At 47.4% G+C, this 17,819-nt stretch overlaps 1 protein-coding gene across 2 annotated transcripts in view; it reads left to right on the forward strand.

Annotated features, from left to right (window-relative positions):
• The window catches only part of abca4a (ATP-binding cassette, sub-family A (ABC1), member 4a), a 53,265-nt gene that overhangs the window by 22,671 nt on the left and 12,775 nt on the right, over positions 1-17,819 (forward strand). Inside the window, exons 13-32 of one of the 2 annotated variants that reach the window (XM_042068242.1) lie at positions 887-1,092; positions 1,266-1,442; positions 2,506-2,728; positions 3,028-3,249; positions 4,591-4,795; positions 5,520-5,597; positions 5,817-6,065; positions 7,813-7,990; positions 8,916-9,047; positions 9,820-9,959; positions 10,569-10,706; positions 10,840-11,030; positions 11,342-11,447; positions 12,197-12,402; positions 13,167-13,224; positions 14,113-14,276; positions 14,943-15,067; positions 15,333-15,431; positions 15,826-16,015; positions 16,354-16,448. In XM_042068242.1, coding sequence (XP_041924176.1) covers positions 887-1,092; positions 1,266-1,442; positions 2,506-2,728; positions 3,028-3,249; positions 4,591-4,795; positions 5,520-5,597; positions 5,817-6,065; positions 7,813-7,990; positions 8,916-9,047; positions 9,820-9,959; positions 10,569-10,706; positions 10,840-11,030; positions 11,342-11,447; positions 12,197-12,402; positions 13,167-13,224; positions 14,113-14,276; positions 14,943-15,067; positions 15,333-15,431; positions 15,826-16,015; positions 16,354-16,448 — 3,182 coding nt within the window. The remainder of the gene's footprint in view (positions 1-886; positions 1,093-1,265; positions 1,443-2,505; positions 2,729-3,027; positions 3,250-4,590; positions 4,796-5,519; positions 5,598-5,816; positions 6,066-7,812; positions 7,991-8,915; positions 9,048-9,819; positions 9,960-10,568; positions 10,707-10,839; positions 11,031-11,341; positions 11,448-12,196; positions 12,403-13,166; positions 13,225-14,112; positions 14,277-14,942; positions 15,068-15,332; positions 15,432-15,825; positions 16,016-16,353; positions 16,449-17,819) is intronic. The other variant, XM_042068243.1, reaches the window with a different exon arrangement.

Here is a 17,819-nt window from a genome sequence, read left to right on the forward strand (position 1 = left end):
TTTTGTCCCCAGGCCCCTTCAAAGCCCCTTCAGCCTGACAGGACAAGCTCTGGTCCATGCCGACCAATTAGGTACAGCTGTCAGTTGGGCCTGCCCGGGCCCTTTCGGCCCCCACCCTCCCTCCCCCTGTAAAGAGCAGACCCTTGGTGGACTCTGGTGGCCCTCGAAAGCCTCCCTTTGGTTCCTGTCCGCTTTGGTTGCCAGAGGGGAGAAAAAAGGCCAGAAACAGCCCCCTATCCAAGCAATCAATTAAAGGGGGATAGCTTGCTCTGCTCCGTAGCATAATGTGCTAATGTTTAGCGCATTGTTTGGGCCCGCAGTGCAGGGATGTTTTCTGGGGTCCCCCCCACTGCGAGGGGGCCTCCCCTGGGTGTAGCGGGGCCGATTGGACATGGTCGCCGTGGCATCTGAGTGCTCTATTGAGGTGTCACGGGAACGGGCCACGGGGCGAGCAACTCTGGCACGGCCATTGTTTGTGTCTCTGCGCTGGCAGGCACATTGCTAACCTGCACACATGCTTATGTGCGTGCAAACATGTGCACAGACATAAATAAATACAGACACATAGACACACACACACACACACACACACACACACACACACACACACACACACACACACACACACACACACACACAAACACACAGAGGGACAGAGAGAGAGAGAGAGAGAGAGAGAGAGAGAGCAAGCGATCCACTCATACACACTTGCATAGTGTCTATGGCTTCCCTTCTAAAAGTTCTAAAAGTAAATTTGATTGTGAAATATTTGTGTGGGTGTGTTTGTGCATGGAACATATCAAGCTTGTGTGTGCATTTCCTTTAGCCTGTCACCGATATCTCCCCTTCACCCCCCCCCCCCCCCCCCTTTCCCGCCGTGGAGCAGTGCCTGGTGCTGGACAAGTTCAACGCTGCCACCAGCGAGGATGAGCTCACCTACTACGCACTGGACTTGCTGGAGGACAGCAAGCTGTGGGCAGGGCTGGTCTTTGAGGAGGTGTACCCGTGGACCACCGATATACCCCAGCATGTCAAGTTCAAGATCCGCATGGACATCGATGTGGTGGAACGCACCAATAAGATCAAGGACAGGTTGGTTGGATGAATGTAACAGTACTTTATTAGGTTACGTCTTATCATCTAGTAAGCTGTGCTTATCTACCAGTATATTCTCTCTGTCTGTCTCCCTTTCTCTCTCCCTCTCTCTCACACACACACACACACACACACACACACACTTCTTTTGGTGATGTCCTGTCTCTCAGATACTGGGATCCAGGTCCCAGGGCCAACGCCATGGACGACCTGCGTTATGTGTGGGGAGGGTTTGCCTACCTGCAGGACATGGTGGAACATGCGGTCATCAAGACGCACACAGGGAAGGAGTGGCCTCTGGGAATCTATCTGCAGCAGATGCCCTACCCGTGCTATGTGGATGACCTGTGAGACCAACATTAAATGAATTCCACACGTGTCTACCAGGTTGTGCTCCTTTGAGCAGCAGTGTACTGCAGTGCAGTGAACTTGTCCCTGTGCTCCCCCTTTCCTTCCTTCTCTTCTGGCATCTTCTTCTTGCCTCCACCCATCTTCTTTGATCCCTCCTTTTCCTCTTTCACCATCCTCTCCTCCTCTCATCATCCCCTCCTCACTTCTCCTCTCCTCTCCTCTCGTCTCTCCTCCTCTCATCATCCTCTCCTCTCTTCTCCTCTCCTCTCCTCTCGTCTCTCCTCCTCTCATCATCCTCTCCTCTCTTCTCTCCCCTCCTTACCTCTCCATTTGTCTCTCCTCCTCTCCTCTCGTCTCTCCTCCTCTCCTCTCATCTCTCCTCTCTTCTCTCCTCCTCTCTTCTCCTCTCATCTCTCCTCTCTTCTCCTCTCCTCTCATCTCTCCTCTCTTCTCTCCTCCTCTCTTCTCCTCTCATCTCTCCTCTCTTCTCCTCTCCTCTCATCTCTCCTCTCTTCTCTCCTCCTCTCTTCTCCTCTCATCTCTCCTCTCTTCTCCTCTCCTCTCATCTCTCCTCTCTTCTCTCCTCCTCTCCTCTCGTCTCTCCTCTCTTCTCCTCTCCTCTCCTCTCCTCTCGTCTCATATCTCCTCTCTCCTCTGCTCTCTCCTCCTCTCCTCTCCACTCCTCTATCCCCCTCTCATCTCCTCCTCTCATCTCTCCTCTCTTCTCTCCTCCTCTCCTCTCGTCTCTCCTCTCTTCTCCTCTCCTCTCCTCTCGTCTCGTCTCTCCTCTCTCCTCTGCTCTCTCCTCCTCTCCTCTCCACTCCTCTCTCCCCCTCTCATCTCCTCCTCTCATCTCTCCTCCTCTCCTCCTCTCCTCTCCTCTCCTCTCCCTTCCTCTCCTCACCTCTCTTCTCCTCTCCTCTCCTCTCTCCTCCTCTCCTCCTCTCCTCTCCACTCCTCTATCCCCCTCTCATCTCCTCCTCTCATCTCTCCTCCTCTCCTCCTCTCCTCCTCTCCTCTCCTCTCCTCTCCTCTCTTCTCCTCCGCTCTCCTCTCTAGCTTCATGCTGACTCTGAGCCGCTGCTTCCCCATCTTCATGGTGCTGGCCTGGGTCTACTCTGCCTCCATGATCGTCAAGAGCATCGTGCTGGAGAAGGAGCTCCGGCTCCAGGAGACGCTCAAGACCATGGGCGTCACCAACGGCGTCATCTGGTCCACCTGGTTCATCGACAGCTTCATCGTCATGGCTGCCAGCACTGCCCTCCTGACCGCCATCATCATGGTGAGGCAGTCTGCGACCCTACCATGGCCCAAGAGGGTCATGAAGCTCAGTCACTAGAGGGTCGTGAAGCTTAATAGTACAAATGACAAGAACAATAACTGATTTTAGGAAATCAAAGAAGTCACTACGACTACACTGAATAGTTTATCTGATTCAATAATGGTGACAATGATGATTTCAACATGCTACAGTGACCCCTAGTGGCAATAATGCTGAATACCAAAAAACATTTTTTCCATAGTTTTTTCACTGTTGACAGAATAGATGAATGTCTCTCTCTCTCTCTATCCTTCTCTCAGGGCGGGAAGGTGTTGAACTACAGCGACCCTTTCATCCTCTTCCTCTTCCTGCTGGCGTTCACCACGGCGACCATCATGCAGTGCTTCCTGATGAGCGTCTTCTTCAACAAGGCCAACCTGGCGGCGGCGTGCAGCGGCATCGTCTACTTCACACTCTACCTGCCGCACATCCTGTGCTTCGCCTGGCAGGACCGCATCACCAAGGACATGAAGCTCATGTTTGTGAGTGTGTGGAGCGCTGGGCCATAGACGCCTGTGAGGGTGCTGGAAAACTCCCTGCTTCAGGCAGGGAAAGTAAAAAGTAATGAGAGAGTGATCTTTTTATGTGATGTGCAACGTTTCGAGCCCCTGGCTCTTCCTCGGGCTACTCCTCGGGCTCGAAAACGTTGCACATCACATAAAAAACCTTTCAAGGGAGCTGTATGGTGTGTGTTAGAGCTGTATGCTGTGTGTTAGAGCTGTATGGTGTGTGTTAGAGCTGTATGCTGTGTGTTAGAGCTGTATGGTGTGTGTTAGAGCTGTATGCTGTGTGTTAGAGCTGTATGCTGTGTGTTAGAGCTGTATGGTGTGCGGATCTCTTTCTTTTACCTTTTACTTGAAGTGACACATGACTGAACTTTAACCTTCTGAAGCTGGAGTTCAGTTTTCCAGGCCTGGGCCAGAGAGGTGGATGATGTCTGTCTGTCTGTGTGTGTCTGTGTGTGTGTGTGTGTGTGTGTGTGTGTGTGTGTGTGTGTGTGTGTGTGTGTGTGTGTGTGTGTGTGTTTAAAGATCCTATCCCCATCTTGGCCATAATCCATACATATCAAGTGTCTTAGCATATGGAACTGTTCCATTGTGATTTCAAAATGGCCCTTTTGTGATATGGTGTGTGCACTGTGTGCATTCTCACTGCACACACACTCACCCTCACACACACACACACACACACACACACACACACACACACATGAAATAACAATAGGCCCTATTATTGCTAAGGGGCACATATATGATTTTTGTGCTGAACTGTTCTACATTCTGTTTGAGTGGAGCAAACAACAGTGCTCTTTGAAGGCTGGAGCAGGCACTCTGTCAAGCATCAGTCCAGTGTTGACAGAAGAGTTACAGTATTCTTGACAGGCATGAGGAAACGGGCTGATGAGTGATCACACGAGACGTGTGTGAATGTTAAAGTGAAGGGCTGACGTGTCTGCCGTGGAGTCCCAGGGGGATTACACAGAGCTGGTTGGTACAGTCGACGCTAGTGTAGACGGTCCACTTACACAATGCAACACAACACAACAGCCAGGGATTACACAATGAGTGTTTGCTAAGAAAGGTGTGAATGAACTTGTTGAATGAGTGCTATTGCTTCAATCACCTCTCTTGCAAATTTGCTTTTAAATGAACATTCTTTTGTTGTTTTTCACTGTCACTCACTCACTCACTCACTCACTCACTCACTCACTCACTCACTCTTTCTTTCTTTCTTTCTTTCTTTCTTTTCTTCTCTCTCTCTCTCTCTCTCTCTCTCTCTCCTCTCTCTCTCTCTGTCTCTCTCTCTGCATTCCTGCCTGCCAGAGTCTCTTGTCTCAGGTGGCGTTTGGCTTCGGGACAGAGTACCTGTCTCGCTACGAGGAGCAGGGTCTGGGGCTGCAGTGGAACAACATCCAGACCAGCCCGCTGGAGGGGGACGAGTTCTCCTTCCAGACCTCCATTGCCATGCTGGGCCTGGACACGGTCATCTACGCCCTGCTCGCCTGGTACCTGGACAACGTATTCCCAGGTGATTGGTGAAGCAGCACGTTCACAAGCAGACAGGAGCTTGAATTTCCCCTTGGGGATCAATAAAGTATCTATCTATCTATCTATCTATCTATCTAGCTCAACACTGTTGTTAGAAACTGTCGTTAGAAAGACTAGATACGCCAGACTGACTTCCCTTGTGACAGGTGGGAACTGAGAATGTATGCCTGTTTCCATAAAAATCGATGCGATTAACAATACCACAACCAACAACAGAAATGGATCCATATTTTTATGTTACGTATCGTGCTATCTTTGGTGCATCTCCAAAGCCAGATATTTTTACGGTACGTAGCAGGTTCAACAGTGTTCTTATGACTAAGCCAGCAGTGATCTCATCTAATTATACAGGCCCCTTAAATAGCAGGATAAGGTAGCAGCATTCCTGGAAAGATAGATTGAGATGTCAGTGTGGAATTCATGTAAGGCCTGAGGAGTCACTTAGGGATTCTCCAGGAGAGTGTCAACAGATGACTACACACAGCAATGTATGTGAACCTGTACACACACAGTCCAGTCACCTCACCTGGTCAGAGCCTGAGCCTGTACACTACGCTTGTAGTATGACGTTTCCGAAACTGTTTTAAACAATGCTCTGATCATTGTTTCTGGTCATCATTCACATTTCACCCCAGCACTGGGGTCAGTGTCCAGTTTATTTGAAAGTTGGTGCGTTGCTGACTGTCCTTTCTCTGCGTTATCAGGACAATACGGCATCGGGCGGCCATTTTACTTCTTCGTCCAGCCCTCTTACTGGTTAGGCCTGGAACCGCTTGCGCCCAGTGAGTATTGTGTAGATAAGTAATGCATTACTGTGTCAGGCCAATGTAGGACTGTAACACCACTGCTCACACCGTCAGCATTCATAATGAATGTGGTGTTCTGGTATACAGGTTTGACTGTTATGGACTAAGTAGTGAAGCTGTTCACAATCTTGTAGAGGTGTTATGACACCATGATCACGACCATGACACTGTGACTGCCACCTGTGCTCCTCTTAGTTTTAGACAAGAAGGTCCCGCAGGAGAAACCGGCTTTTGATAACCTGGCGAAGGAGGCCCCTGTGGAGCCAGCGCCCAAGCCTCCATGCCCAGAGCCCGCGGCAAATGACCAGGAGAGACGCGGCTCCTGCAAGCACCAGGACATTCGGGAGAAGCTGGAGAAGCTGGAGAAGGAGCGCGAGGAGCAGCTACGGAAGCAGGAGGAGGAGGAGGAGGAGGCGTACCACAACCTGTCCGAGGAGCAGAGAGGTACGCCACGGCCGTCTGAGTCAGTCGAGCAAAGTTGTTTTTAAGTCCCTTTTAAAGAGCCACCTCTTTTCACCACCACCTTTGGCCAGTGTCTCCCTTTATGCCCCAGTGTTTAGTTTTAAATGTTCCTTTTTCTGCATTTCTTAATTTATTTTAACTGTAGCCCTTTTTGTTTTTGTGCCTTCCTGTATTTATTTATTGCACTTTACTGTGAAGCACTTTGGTGCGGCTAAGCCGTCTGTAAATGCGCTATAAATAAAATTGACATTGACATTGACATTGAGCCTAGGAAGGGCCTGGATGTGCTGGTGTGTTTGGGTACTGCTTGGGCAAGGCTGGGGTTGACCGGTGTGTTAATAACAGGTGAAGGTGACACCTGAGCTGGGATGTTGTTTAGGAGAGAGGGCCTGAGTCACGGGGTGTTGCACTGCGCTTCAGGTGAAGTCTGAAACAAAAGGCAATAAGGGCCTCCATTCCCACCAGGACTGGTACACACACCCTCGCACACCCACACCCACACACACACACACACACACACACACACACACACACACACACACACACCCACACACACACACACATACACACACACACCCACACACACACACACACACACACACACCCACACACACACACACACCCACACAAACACACACACACACCCACACACACACACACACCCACACAAACACACCCACACACCCACACACACACACACACCCACACAAACACACACACACACACACACACACACACACACACTCTCTCTCTCTCACACACACACACACACACACACACACACACACACACACACACACACACACACACACACACACCACTGTTCAAGCCAGGAAATATGAGGTTTTGTGGGAAGTTTGTGCCCTTGAGAGTGTGTTTGCTCTCACTTGCAACACTGTAGGCCCGGTGTGTGTGTTTTATGTGTGTGTGTGTGTGTATCCGTGAGTGTTTGCGTGTGCGTGTCTGTGTGCTTGTGTGTGTAAGAATGCTGGTTAATGTAAAACGGAGGTGCTCCCACCACCTCGAGCGAAAGGCATTCCTTTCCACTGATCTCACGCTACTCAACCACGGCTGTCGCCGCCATGCCTCTCTCCTCTCCTCTCTTCTCCTCTCCTCTCCTCTCCTCTCCTCCTCCTCCTCCTCATCCCTCTATCTCTCTGATGGTTCCCAGGTCCTCTGCTCTCTGCTGCGCTAAATCCCTTTCTCTGCCTTGGCTTTGTGGAAGTTAAAGCGTAACAATCCGTTTGCTGCACTGGAAGTGTAATGGAATGTGTGGAGGAGGTCATCTGCCTGGAATTACAATGTGTCCCTCTCATAGCCAGGGGAATGAATGGCTAGTGTGGGTTCTCTGATAGGGGAAGATAGCCTGGGCTACGTTGGCTGCCCACTGACCTTAACTTCAATATGGGAAACAAGTGCTACTTAACAAAATGTGTGTTATGAGAAGGTCATGGAGTGTAAAAATGGAAAGCATGAAAGAGAGAGTATGTAGCATTGCCGGGACATGGACACAAAAAGAAAAAAAAGGCAAAGGTTATAGTGATGCATGAGTATGAATATAATGGTCACTGCACTTCATGGTCAAAATGAGTTGAAACAGTCATTACTGTTTTTTGTGTGTGTGTGTATATATATACATATATGTGTGTGTGTGTGTGTGTGAGAGAGAGAGAGCAGCTAGATGTATTTATTCTCTGTACACCGTAACCCGTTGTGTCTCTTCTCCCAGGGAAGTCGTACTTTGAGGACGAGCCCACGGGTCTGGTGGTGGGCGTGAGTGTGCAGGACCTGGTCAAGGTGTTCAGTGGCAGTGCCCGGCCCGCTGTGGACGGCCTCAGCATCACCTTCTACGAGGGTCAGATCACTGCCTTCCTGGGCCACAATGGGGCCGGCAAGACCACCACCATGTGAGGGTCACAAAAACACACACACACACACACATACACACAGTGACACTCAAACAGATTAACATCACACACTGGAAGAAATATTTAGTATGCATTGAGATATGCAGCCTAGTACAAGCACACACCTTTCCTGAATATCAGCCACTGAACTCATGTTGACCTTTCAAAAGCCTCACTGAAGTTATGATTTATATTTGAAACAAGCCTGTGACCTATGAATATGTCTCTTGCATACTGTATGGATGCCTGTAACAAAATTGCTCTCATCTGACAGTAATGTTTCTAGCAGGTCTTCGGCACCTGACAGTTTGACTTATGAATGACTTGACATTACTGGTTCGTTGACATCATTACTTGTGGTTGACATCAGACAGGCTTGACTTGTGTGGACCAAATGATTTGAACCAGGGGGGTACAACTGAAGAGATAATGATGGAGCCTTTAGGCAGTTTTTCTTTTTTCTGAAACTGTTTTTATATTTGGCAAGGTTTTCTGATAAAAAAAATAATATAGGATTCTAAATGACAGGTACTGAAGTTTGGCAACAAGCCAAATTGACCAGCATAGTTTTCTCACATGTAACACAATGGCTTTAGTTTATGCAGGAGACTAAGTGACATTGGCCTTCATTTAATTTAGAGCCCTACGTTTCTATGAGGTGATTAGGTTATTGAAATGGGTAAAATGGGTAGATGATTTCATTGACAATTCCTTACCAATAAGGACTGTAAAGAAAAAGTGTGTACTTGTTCAGCTGTTTCAAGTTTCAAAATGAATCACTTTTGCTGACTACCAAAAATTGCTCACTATCTTTGCAAATAACTTCAAAACACTGACCAACTTTAACAGTTGCACTTTTTTGTGGCAGTCTTGCATCCTTGTGAGAGTAAGAGAAAGTGCAAGCCTGTGTCATTTTCAATGTCAGGTCCATCCTCACTGGGATGTTCCCTCCGACCTCTGGGACGGCCTTCATCTATGGAAATGATATCCGCACAGACATGGACGCCATCCGCCAGTCCCTGGGCATGTGTCCCCAGCACAACATCCTCTTCAACAAGTGGGTGCCCTTCATCCTCACTGATAACACCACAGGGCCCAGTGTTTGCATGGATAGAATGTCTAGTTTCTTTACGTCGTTGTCAGAACGCTGCCCTATCTTAAGGGTCATTCACACCAAGAATGATAACGATAACTATAACCATAACGATAAAAAGCGTCCACACTGAACAACGATAAACATAGTCTCTCCTTGTGTTAATGAATGTGACGGCTAATCGTTCTCAAAATCGTTCTGAAAGTGGTCCCCAACGATATTGTTCTTCATGTCGTTATCGTTATAGTTTATGTGTGAATGTCGTCATTCATATTAACGAGAACGATATTTGTTAATAGTTATCGTTATCGTTATCGTTCTTGGTGTGAATGACCCTTTATCGTAATATTTCTATTCCACCTTAATTTTACCAGCTTTCTCTTTCTCTTGATTTGTGCTGAAATTCACTTCACATTCTCTTCTCTTCATTCTAATGCTGAATCTATCTCTTTGCCTCTCTCCTTCTCACCTTCTCTCTCTCTCTTTCTCTCTTTCTTCCCCTCTTTCTCTCCCTCTCTCTCTCTTTCTCTCTCTCTCTCTCTCTGTCTCTCTCTCTCTCTTTCTCTCTGTCTCTCTCTCTCTCCCTCTCTCTCTCCCTCTCTCTCTCTTTCTCTCTCTCTCTCTCTCTCTCTCTCTCTCTGTCTCTCTCTCTCTTTCTCTCTCTCTCTCTCTCTCTCTCTCTCCCTCTCTCTCTCTCTCCCTCTCTCTCTCTCTCTCTCTCTCCCTCTCTCTGTAGCATGACGGTGGCGGAGCACATCCTGTTTTACTCGCTGCTGAAGGGCAGGCCTCTGCCGGAGGCGCAGGAGGAGGTGGAGAACATGCTGGAGGACCTGGGCCTTCCGCACAAGAGGGACGAGGAGGCCCAGAACCTCTCAGGTGGGCATCACACTCCCACCTGGGTCACCTGTAGTCTTGTATCCCTGAAAAACACACCGCTGTGTGGCTCCCACTAGCCCTGTAACGGTCAGATAGATAGTTGTGCAGCTATCGCCTGTGTCCTCTGTAGACCTGTAAGCCTAAAATACACAGTTGCCTGGCTTTCTCGTGGTACAGGACAGTGTTTCATCTAATGAATGTTAAAAGACTTATGTGCCTAAATGTCTGTGTTTAAATTGGGATTGTATTACAGTAACTGAGAAGATTTCAGTTTCAGTGGATCCAACAAGCTGGTATCTTCGGCATCAGATCTCCTAATTATGTTCTAGCTGTGTGTACATTTCATTCGCTTTAACATTGCTGCTCTTCTTGCTGGGTGACATAAATGGTCAAATAAATCACATAGTCTCTCATAATTACCCAGTCACGTGCGGTAAGGTCAGAACCTGGGTAGGCAGTGTGCATTCACAAATCCAAACTCATTTGTAGGCTATTTTCCTGTTTTTCCTGTTTTAAGTCACCTGTCCTCGGTGTCATGTTGTGATGAGTGTGCTGTTCATGATGCGGCCTCTGCCGTGGGCCTCTTCTGAGGATCTGCTCACTTATCAGGTGGCATGCAGAGGAAGCTCTCCGTTGCCATGGCGTTTGTTGGCGGGGCGAAGGTGGTGTTCCTGGACGAGCCCACGTCAGGAGTGGACCCCTACTCCCGCCGCTCCATCTGGGACCTGTTGCTCAAGTACCGCACAGGTAGCCCCCTTGCTCCCCCTGCTGGTCGCATCAGGAAACAGCACTTCAGTTGTATTGGGTCCTTTAAATGTTAGTAGTTATTAATAATTACTGTAATTATTATTGTAAATTATCATTTTATTTCAACTTGCAGGCCGTACAGTGATCCTGTCCACGCACCACATGGACGAGGCGGACCTGCTGAGTGACCGCGTGGCCATTATCTCGCAGGGCCGCCTGCACTGCTGCGGCTCACCGCTCTTCCTCAAGAAGCGCTTTGGCGCCGGCTTCTACCTCACACTGGTGCGCCGTATGAAGGACGAGCCACCACGCATCAAGAATGAGGTGTGTGTGTGTGTGTGTGTGTGTGTGTGTGTGTGTGTGCGCCTGTGTGTGTACATGGGTGGGTGTGGGTGTGCATGTGTTTACGTTTGTGTGACTGAATCTAAATCTTTGAATCTTTGTGAGACTGAATCTAATCTTGTAATTATTGCACCTATCAAAATTGTGTCCTTATGTAATATTTACTCTGAATTGTGGACACAAATAAAGAAGTAAAGAAGTAAAATGTGTGTCTGCAATACTTCTCATCATTTGCCATCACCTCAGGACTTTCCCAAGCTAGCCTTCACCCCCTGTGCTGTTCTGTGTTGCAGGGGCAGTGTGACTGCACTGAGGAGTGCTCGTGTAAGTGCTCGCTCTGCACCAAGTTTAAAGAGGGCGTCCTAGCTGAGCCTGTGGTGCCTCGTAGACAGATGGAAGGTAGGAGTGTTGTCCCTTTGTCCTGACCCCTGAGAGCTGACCGGCCTAGCCACTCTCTACTCAGCTGTCACAACAAAGGAGGATCTGTAGTCTTCAGATGGGTTTAGTCAGAAAGAACACCCAAAAACACCAAACCAGAGAAAACCAGTAACCTAAAATAAAACTGAATGCTTTATGGGTCAGTCTAATTTGGTCAGATGGGTCAGATTTACTGTGGGACCTCTGGTTTGGGCTTTGTTCAGACACAATTGGCAGTGAAAACCAGCCATAAGTCTGTATGATAATGTCACAGTCATATGTGTATATTTAGATCTAGATTTTGAAATAGCCCTCTGTGACGTAGCCCTCGGTGTTAGCCAGTATATTACTGAATGTGCCAGGACTCCCCCTTTCCCATGTATTTCTAGTTATTCCTCAGTTCCTCATTCCTCAGTATTCCCTTTGGTCCCCTAAGCACCTCTCAGGATCTGGAACTGCAGACCTCTCAGGATCTGAAACTGAGCTTAAGTCATTGTGTACTGTACTGCATGTCTTCTTAATATGATTAGAACATGTCAAGCCTAATATTCTCCAGGCATATCCATCTTGGAAATATATGGTTTTAAAAGAATGCTGTCTGTGTGTGTGGTTTTGAATGTATGCCTGTGCCTGTGCACGTGTGGGTGTGTGTGTGTGTGCATGTGTGCTTGTGTTTGTGCGTGTGCGTGTGTGCGTGTGTGCGTGCGTGTGTGTGTGTGTGTTATGTACAGGGGATGTGGTGGCCATCACAGCCCTAGTGCACCACCACGTCCCTGAGGCCCATCTGATGGAGGAGATCGGACAGGAGCTGACCTACCTGCTGCCCCACCGGGGCTTCAAGCACCGCGCCTACGCCAGCCTGTTCCGTGAGCTGGAGGAGACCCTCTCCGACATGGGCCTCAGCAGCTTCGGAGTGTCCGACACGTCCCTCGAGGAGGTGATTGACCTTCACAAAACAACCCTCTCTCTGCAGCTGATATTTACATTACATTACATTACATTACATTTAGCAGACACTTTTTGACCAAAGTGACTTACATATGTCAGCTATATTACAAGGGATCACATTGTCCCCAGAGCAACTTGGGGTTAAGTGCCTTGCTCAAGTGCACACCGGTGGAAGCCGGGAATTGAACCGACAACTTTCAGGCTACTGCACGCTAACCCAGCTCCTTAACCACTACACTACCACCGCCCCACCGCCCAACAACTCAATTCCTCCACTTCCCTCTTCCTATTTCTGCTATTAGAAACTCCATCAGATAAATATGTTTACTGTGATCAAAGGGCTGGGAGTACTAGTTATGTAGCATAGCGGGTCAAGGCTGGACAGTCATCCAGCTTTGCTTAGTTTGGCTTTCCAAGTATCGTATTTTCCGGACTATAAGTCGCACCGGAGTATAAGTCGCACCAGTCAAAAAATGTTTCATGAAGAGGAAAAAAACATATATATATATATATATATATATATATATATATATATATATATATATGTTGCACCTGAGTCGCAAGACTGGCCAAACTATGAAAAAAAGTGTGACTTATAGTCCGGAAAATACGGTATGTTTATCCACACACCTCTGCTTGAATTACAGAAAGAGGGGAATTGAGAGGTCCCATTGATGTGGTTTTCTGCTTAAGTTAAAAGTACGACTAATTCAGCACTAAGTATTCATGAAGACGTTTCTGTGTTTTCTGAAGATATTTTTGAAGGTTACAGTTGATGAAGAGACGGCGCACCTTGGCAAAGCAGCTCCAGGTATGGGTCAGTTTGCTCTTCCAAACAGTATGTTTATGGTAGAGATTTCCTTTGTCTTTCCTATTGTGATTTGGCATGGTGTGTTTGTGACAGACCTATGTATGAATAATGTGTTTACATTCCTTCCAATCCTGTCCATTGATGTATATTTCCTGTCGATTCCTCTGTCCTTTGGCTGCCATCCCTGTGTGTCCTGTCACTGTAACCCGGTCCATCTCTTGACGCTGACTGTGCACCATACAGCCCAGAGCATGATGCTGCCTAAGCGCCGCGTGTTGCCAAGCAACAAGGTGGCAGTGGATGTTAGGGCAGCAGGTGATGGTCCCCTTAGCTGATGCCTCGGCTGGTGAAGGGGAGGTCTCTCCCCAGCTGCCATCCACAGCAACCACCATTTATCCCATTCGTTCATTGGTAGCTTGTCTGTATGTCATCATATGTGACGTACAGCACTATTATACGACATAGACTTCCTTGAAAAATAAATGGTACCACGTAGCATCATACATGTATGTCTGTATTTTACTATACCAAACTGCACCATAGCTTTGTAAGTAGTGCCAACCCCTGACTATGATCCAGTTCCTGCTACGTTTTAGCCAGTAGGCCTTTAATCTTGCATTCGACCAAGCCTCTAGTGTAAGCGTCCGGTGGATCTCAAAAGGCTGTTGAGTAGCATGCTGGAGTGTAGTATGCTGGGATGCGTTACAGTATGCTGGTTGGAGGGTCTGCTACGACTTGCTGCTTGTCACAGCACCTGAAAACTGCAGTAGATGAGTGTTTCAATGAAGTCCGCTCTGTTGAGGTAGGCGTTGAGGCATTGCCCGTTTTTGGAGAGACTGCTGTCAGATCAGTCATGTTCTGTCTGATGTTTTGCCGTCGCCCAAACAGAGGAGGCGAAGGGGAAGGACGGGCAGAGAAGGCGGTTGGTCAGCGGCGAGGGTCGAGGCTCCACGCAGGTCAAGGGAGTGTGTCTGATCATCAAGCAGTTCATCGCGTTGCTCATCAAGAGGTTCCACCATGCCACGCGCTCCAGCAAAGACTTCCTGGCCCAGGTACACAGCACAGGGGCGGACATTCATGGGTCAATAGTGATGAAGAGAAGGCATTATTTGGGGCAGCCGTGGCCTACTGGTTAGCACTTTGGACCTGTAACCGGAGGGTTGCCGGTTCGAACCCCGACCAGTAGGCACAGCTGAAGTACCCTTGAGCAAGGCACCTAACCCCTCACTGCTCCCCGAGCGCCGCTGTAGCAGGCAGCTCACTGCGCCGGGATAAGTGTGTGCTTCACCTCACTGTGTGTTCACTGTGTGCTGAGTGTGTTTCACTTAATTCACGGATTGGGATAAATGCAGAGACCAAATTTCCCTCATGGGATCAAAAGAGTACTTATACTTATACATTAGGAATGGAAGTATAAAACCACACTCTCAAGCGTTTGCTCTCAGTAAGTCTTTATTGGACCATGTCAAAAGATGGTCCTAAGCCATCATCAGCATGTGGCCATCATTAGCAAGGATTTCATTCCCATTCAGATGGTTGTATGTTTCAAATGATCGGCAATACAATGCAAAAATCAGCATGTGGCCATCATTAGCAAGGAATGCATTCCTATTCAGATGGTTGTATGTTTCAAATGATGGGCAATACAATACAAAAATGGACTCAGTGCATTTTATTCTGCTTTGTCAACTACACATTGAGTCTAATTCCTCCCACAGATTGTTCTTCCTGCCAGCTTTGTGTGTGTTTCGCTGATGTTCACCCTGATTGTCCCTCCATTTGGAGAGTACGCCAGTCTGACCCTCACGCCGTGGATGTACGGCAGGCAGTTCACCTTTTTCAGGTGAGCCCAGCCTCTCAGTTAGGAAAGACCCCTAACCCAGACTGTTGCATTTTTTTTGCGCATTTTCCTCAGTTGCATCTCACAGTCGAAAGATCGCAGATCACCATACTTATGTGTTTGTCACAGTTTATGATACAGTATGTGACATACACATGTATTAACACTATAGGGTCAAATACAAGTGTACTTGCTTGAAGTGAATTGAATGGTCATGCTGATTGGATGTAAAGTGAGCTGCATGTTCCCTCTCATGGCCATGTGTTAGCAACGAGAGGGCCCAGGATCCTGGCATGAGGTACTTTGCAGACGTGCTGCTGAACAAGCCTGGCTTTGGGACACGCTGCATGACAGACGAGCCCCTCGAGTGAGTACGGCGCTACAACAAGCTCTAGCCAGCATTTAGATAAGTCATCAACACTATAGGCATTTGAGTTTGATTCTATTGCCAGTATTTTATGCTCTGGGCCTTTTTGTAAATCACCTGCAGGTGTTTGATTCTTTGTTTGTAGTAGCTTCTGCAGCATGTACTATTAATATAATTGAATTAATATACAGTATAGTATACTATAGTATAAGATAGGATAGAATAGTAGAGTAAAGTAGAGTGTAGCATATAGTTTAGTATATAGTATATTGGTGTGTATATTGTAGTGTCCTTGTGAATGTGTTGTGTCATTTGTCCTATAATGCCATGGCATCTGGTCATGTGAATGATGATGATGACCTCTGTATTTAATCTGCCCACTCTCTCCTACCAGGGACTTCCCCTGTAATAACATCACCACAGAGTGGGAGATGCCGCTGGTCAACCCCGCTCTGATCGAGATGCTGGAGGGACCAGAGTGGACACAGCTGCGGCCCTCACCCGGCTGCCAGTGCAGCACGGCCAGCAAGCTCACCATGATGCCTGTCTGCCCAGAAGGAGCCGGAGGACTGCCCCCGCCACAGGTCACACACACACACACACACCACACACACACTACACACACAGCAGGAGACACATGCACAGAATGCACGGTGAACTGCCTGCCGTACACACACACACACACACACACACACACACACACACACATGCACACACACACACGCACACACACACACACACACACACACACACACACAAAATATGTAAATACAGCTAAGTAAACATTGATGGAAATGTTTAATGAATAACTGTGTCTTAATTAAATATCATACTCAAGTTCAAATTGCAAAGATATGCAAAGTGGTAAAGACCTGCTAACATCTAATTGATTTTCACTTTTCGAGTTTTGTATTTTTTGCAGAGGATTCAGTCCACGGGGGATGTGTTGTTGGATTTGACAGGCAGAAATATTTCTGATTATCTGGTGAAGACATATCCCACCCTGATCAGCACCAGGTATGGTGCTTGTGTTCACCAGGCTGATTTAAGTCCTTATCAACCCAGGGGCGGAGCCAGAGGGGTGGCTTTGTGTAGCACAAGCCATCCTTGAAATTCGATTGGCCACCCCAGGTGCCACCCCGAAATCCTAGTCTACGATTGGCCATTATGACGGTCTAAGGCGGGACCTTTCTTGACGCAGCGCTAGTTTGAAGTGTCAGACAGACTTGGCAAAGACGCTTGCCTTTACACATGACTTTTAGCATGTGAGTTTAGGCCTACAGGCTACTGCTTGTGCTAACACGCAAAGATATCTATTTACCTATCGCATCCGCCAGTGCCTATTTAGGCCTATCTAATCACACACACAAGTAGCGTTTGTTGAATCACGTCATCCTAGACTAATTTTACTACCTGCTTATTGTACCTAGCCTGCCCAGCCAACATTTGCTAGGTCATTAACTGTGTTAACTGTGGGCCTACTTTAGTAAAATATACTGTCCTAATCAGGTTTGAAAATCGGAGGTTCACAGGCCACTGTGGCCTTGGTGCTTCCTTCTTTCAATATTCTGCTTTGCATCCGACTAATAGCGATTTTCATTTATGGCCTGTCAAAATAATCTTAGCATTCATAGTGCAAATTAATTTAGTATTTTACGCAGTGGAGAAAGTGACAGCGCACGGCAAGAAAGAGCGTCCACATTCACCCATTCTTCTCTGTTGAACTACTCGCGAAGTAGCTCATCACAGACATTACATGTATCACATCACATGAAAGAGCTTTTTCTTAGCTTTTAAACGATGTTAGCCACTAGTTGCTGTGATAAACGGTTCGCGAGAAAAGTAACTTTAATTTAATCATATTATTATACAGTTCTGCGCCCATCTCCCTACCCATTCATCTCGGTGGAATGATTTGCGAACTTTTCCCATATACAAACAATACACACAATTATATCAGAATAAACCGACCTTACCGAACACAAAGGTGTAAAGCATCCCCCTGTACAGATAGCAATTCCAGAGTAATCCGGTTTTGAATTTGCAGCAAATTTCTACATGCATGTCTCCAACTTTGGGCTTTAAATTTCATAGCAGGCCAAATAAAACATAAATGTTAAATACAGCCTAGATATCTGTAAATATTAAAATCAGATGATTTACAGTTCTATGTAATATGTCATGTTTCATGTTTTTGTCATGTTTCATACAGTGATGCAGGTCTACTGCTGTGAATAGGCTAAATACAACTTTGATCATTTCTACTATAGTTAACTTTGGCCTTGGTGCCCTGACGTGTGGCCTTTGTGACCCCTGCCAAACATGCCCAACTGAAGGCCAAGTGGCCTTGCCCCTAAAATTATGAAATTCCAAGCCTGGTCCTAATGT

This window comes from Alosa sapidissima, chromosome 17 (assembly GCF_018492685.1).
Source record: "Alosa sapidissima isolate fAloSap1 chromosome 17, fAloSap1.pri, whole genome shotgun sequence".
In the NCBI taxonomy this organism is placed as follows: Eukaryota; Metazoa; Chordata; class Actinopteri; order Clupeiformes; family Clupeidae; genus Alosa; species Alosa sapidissima.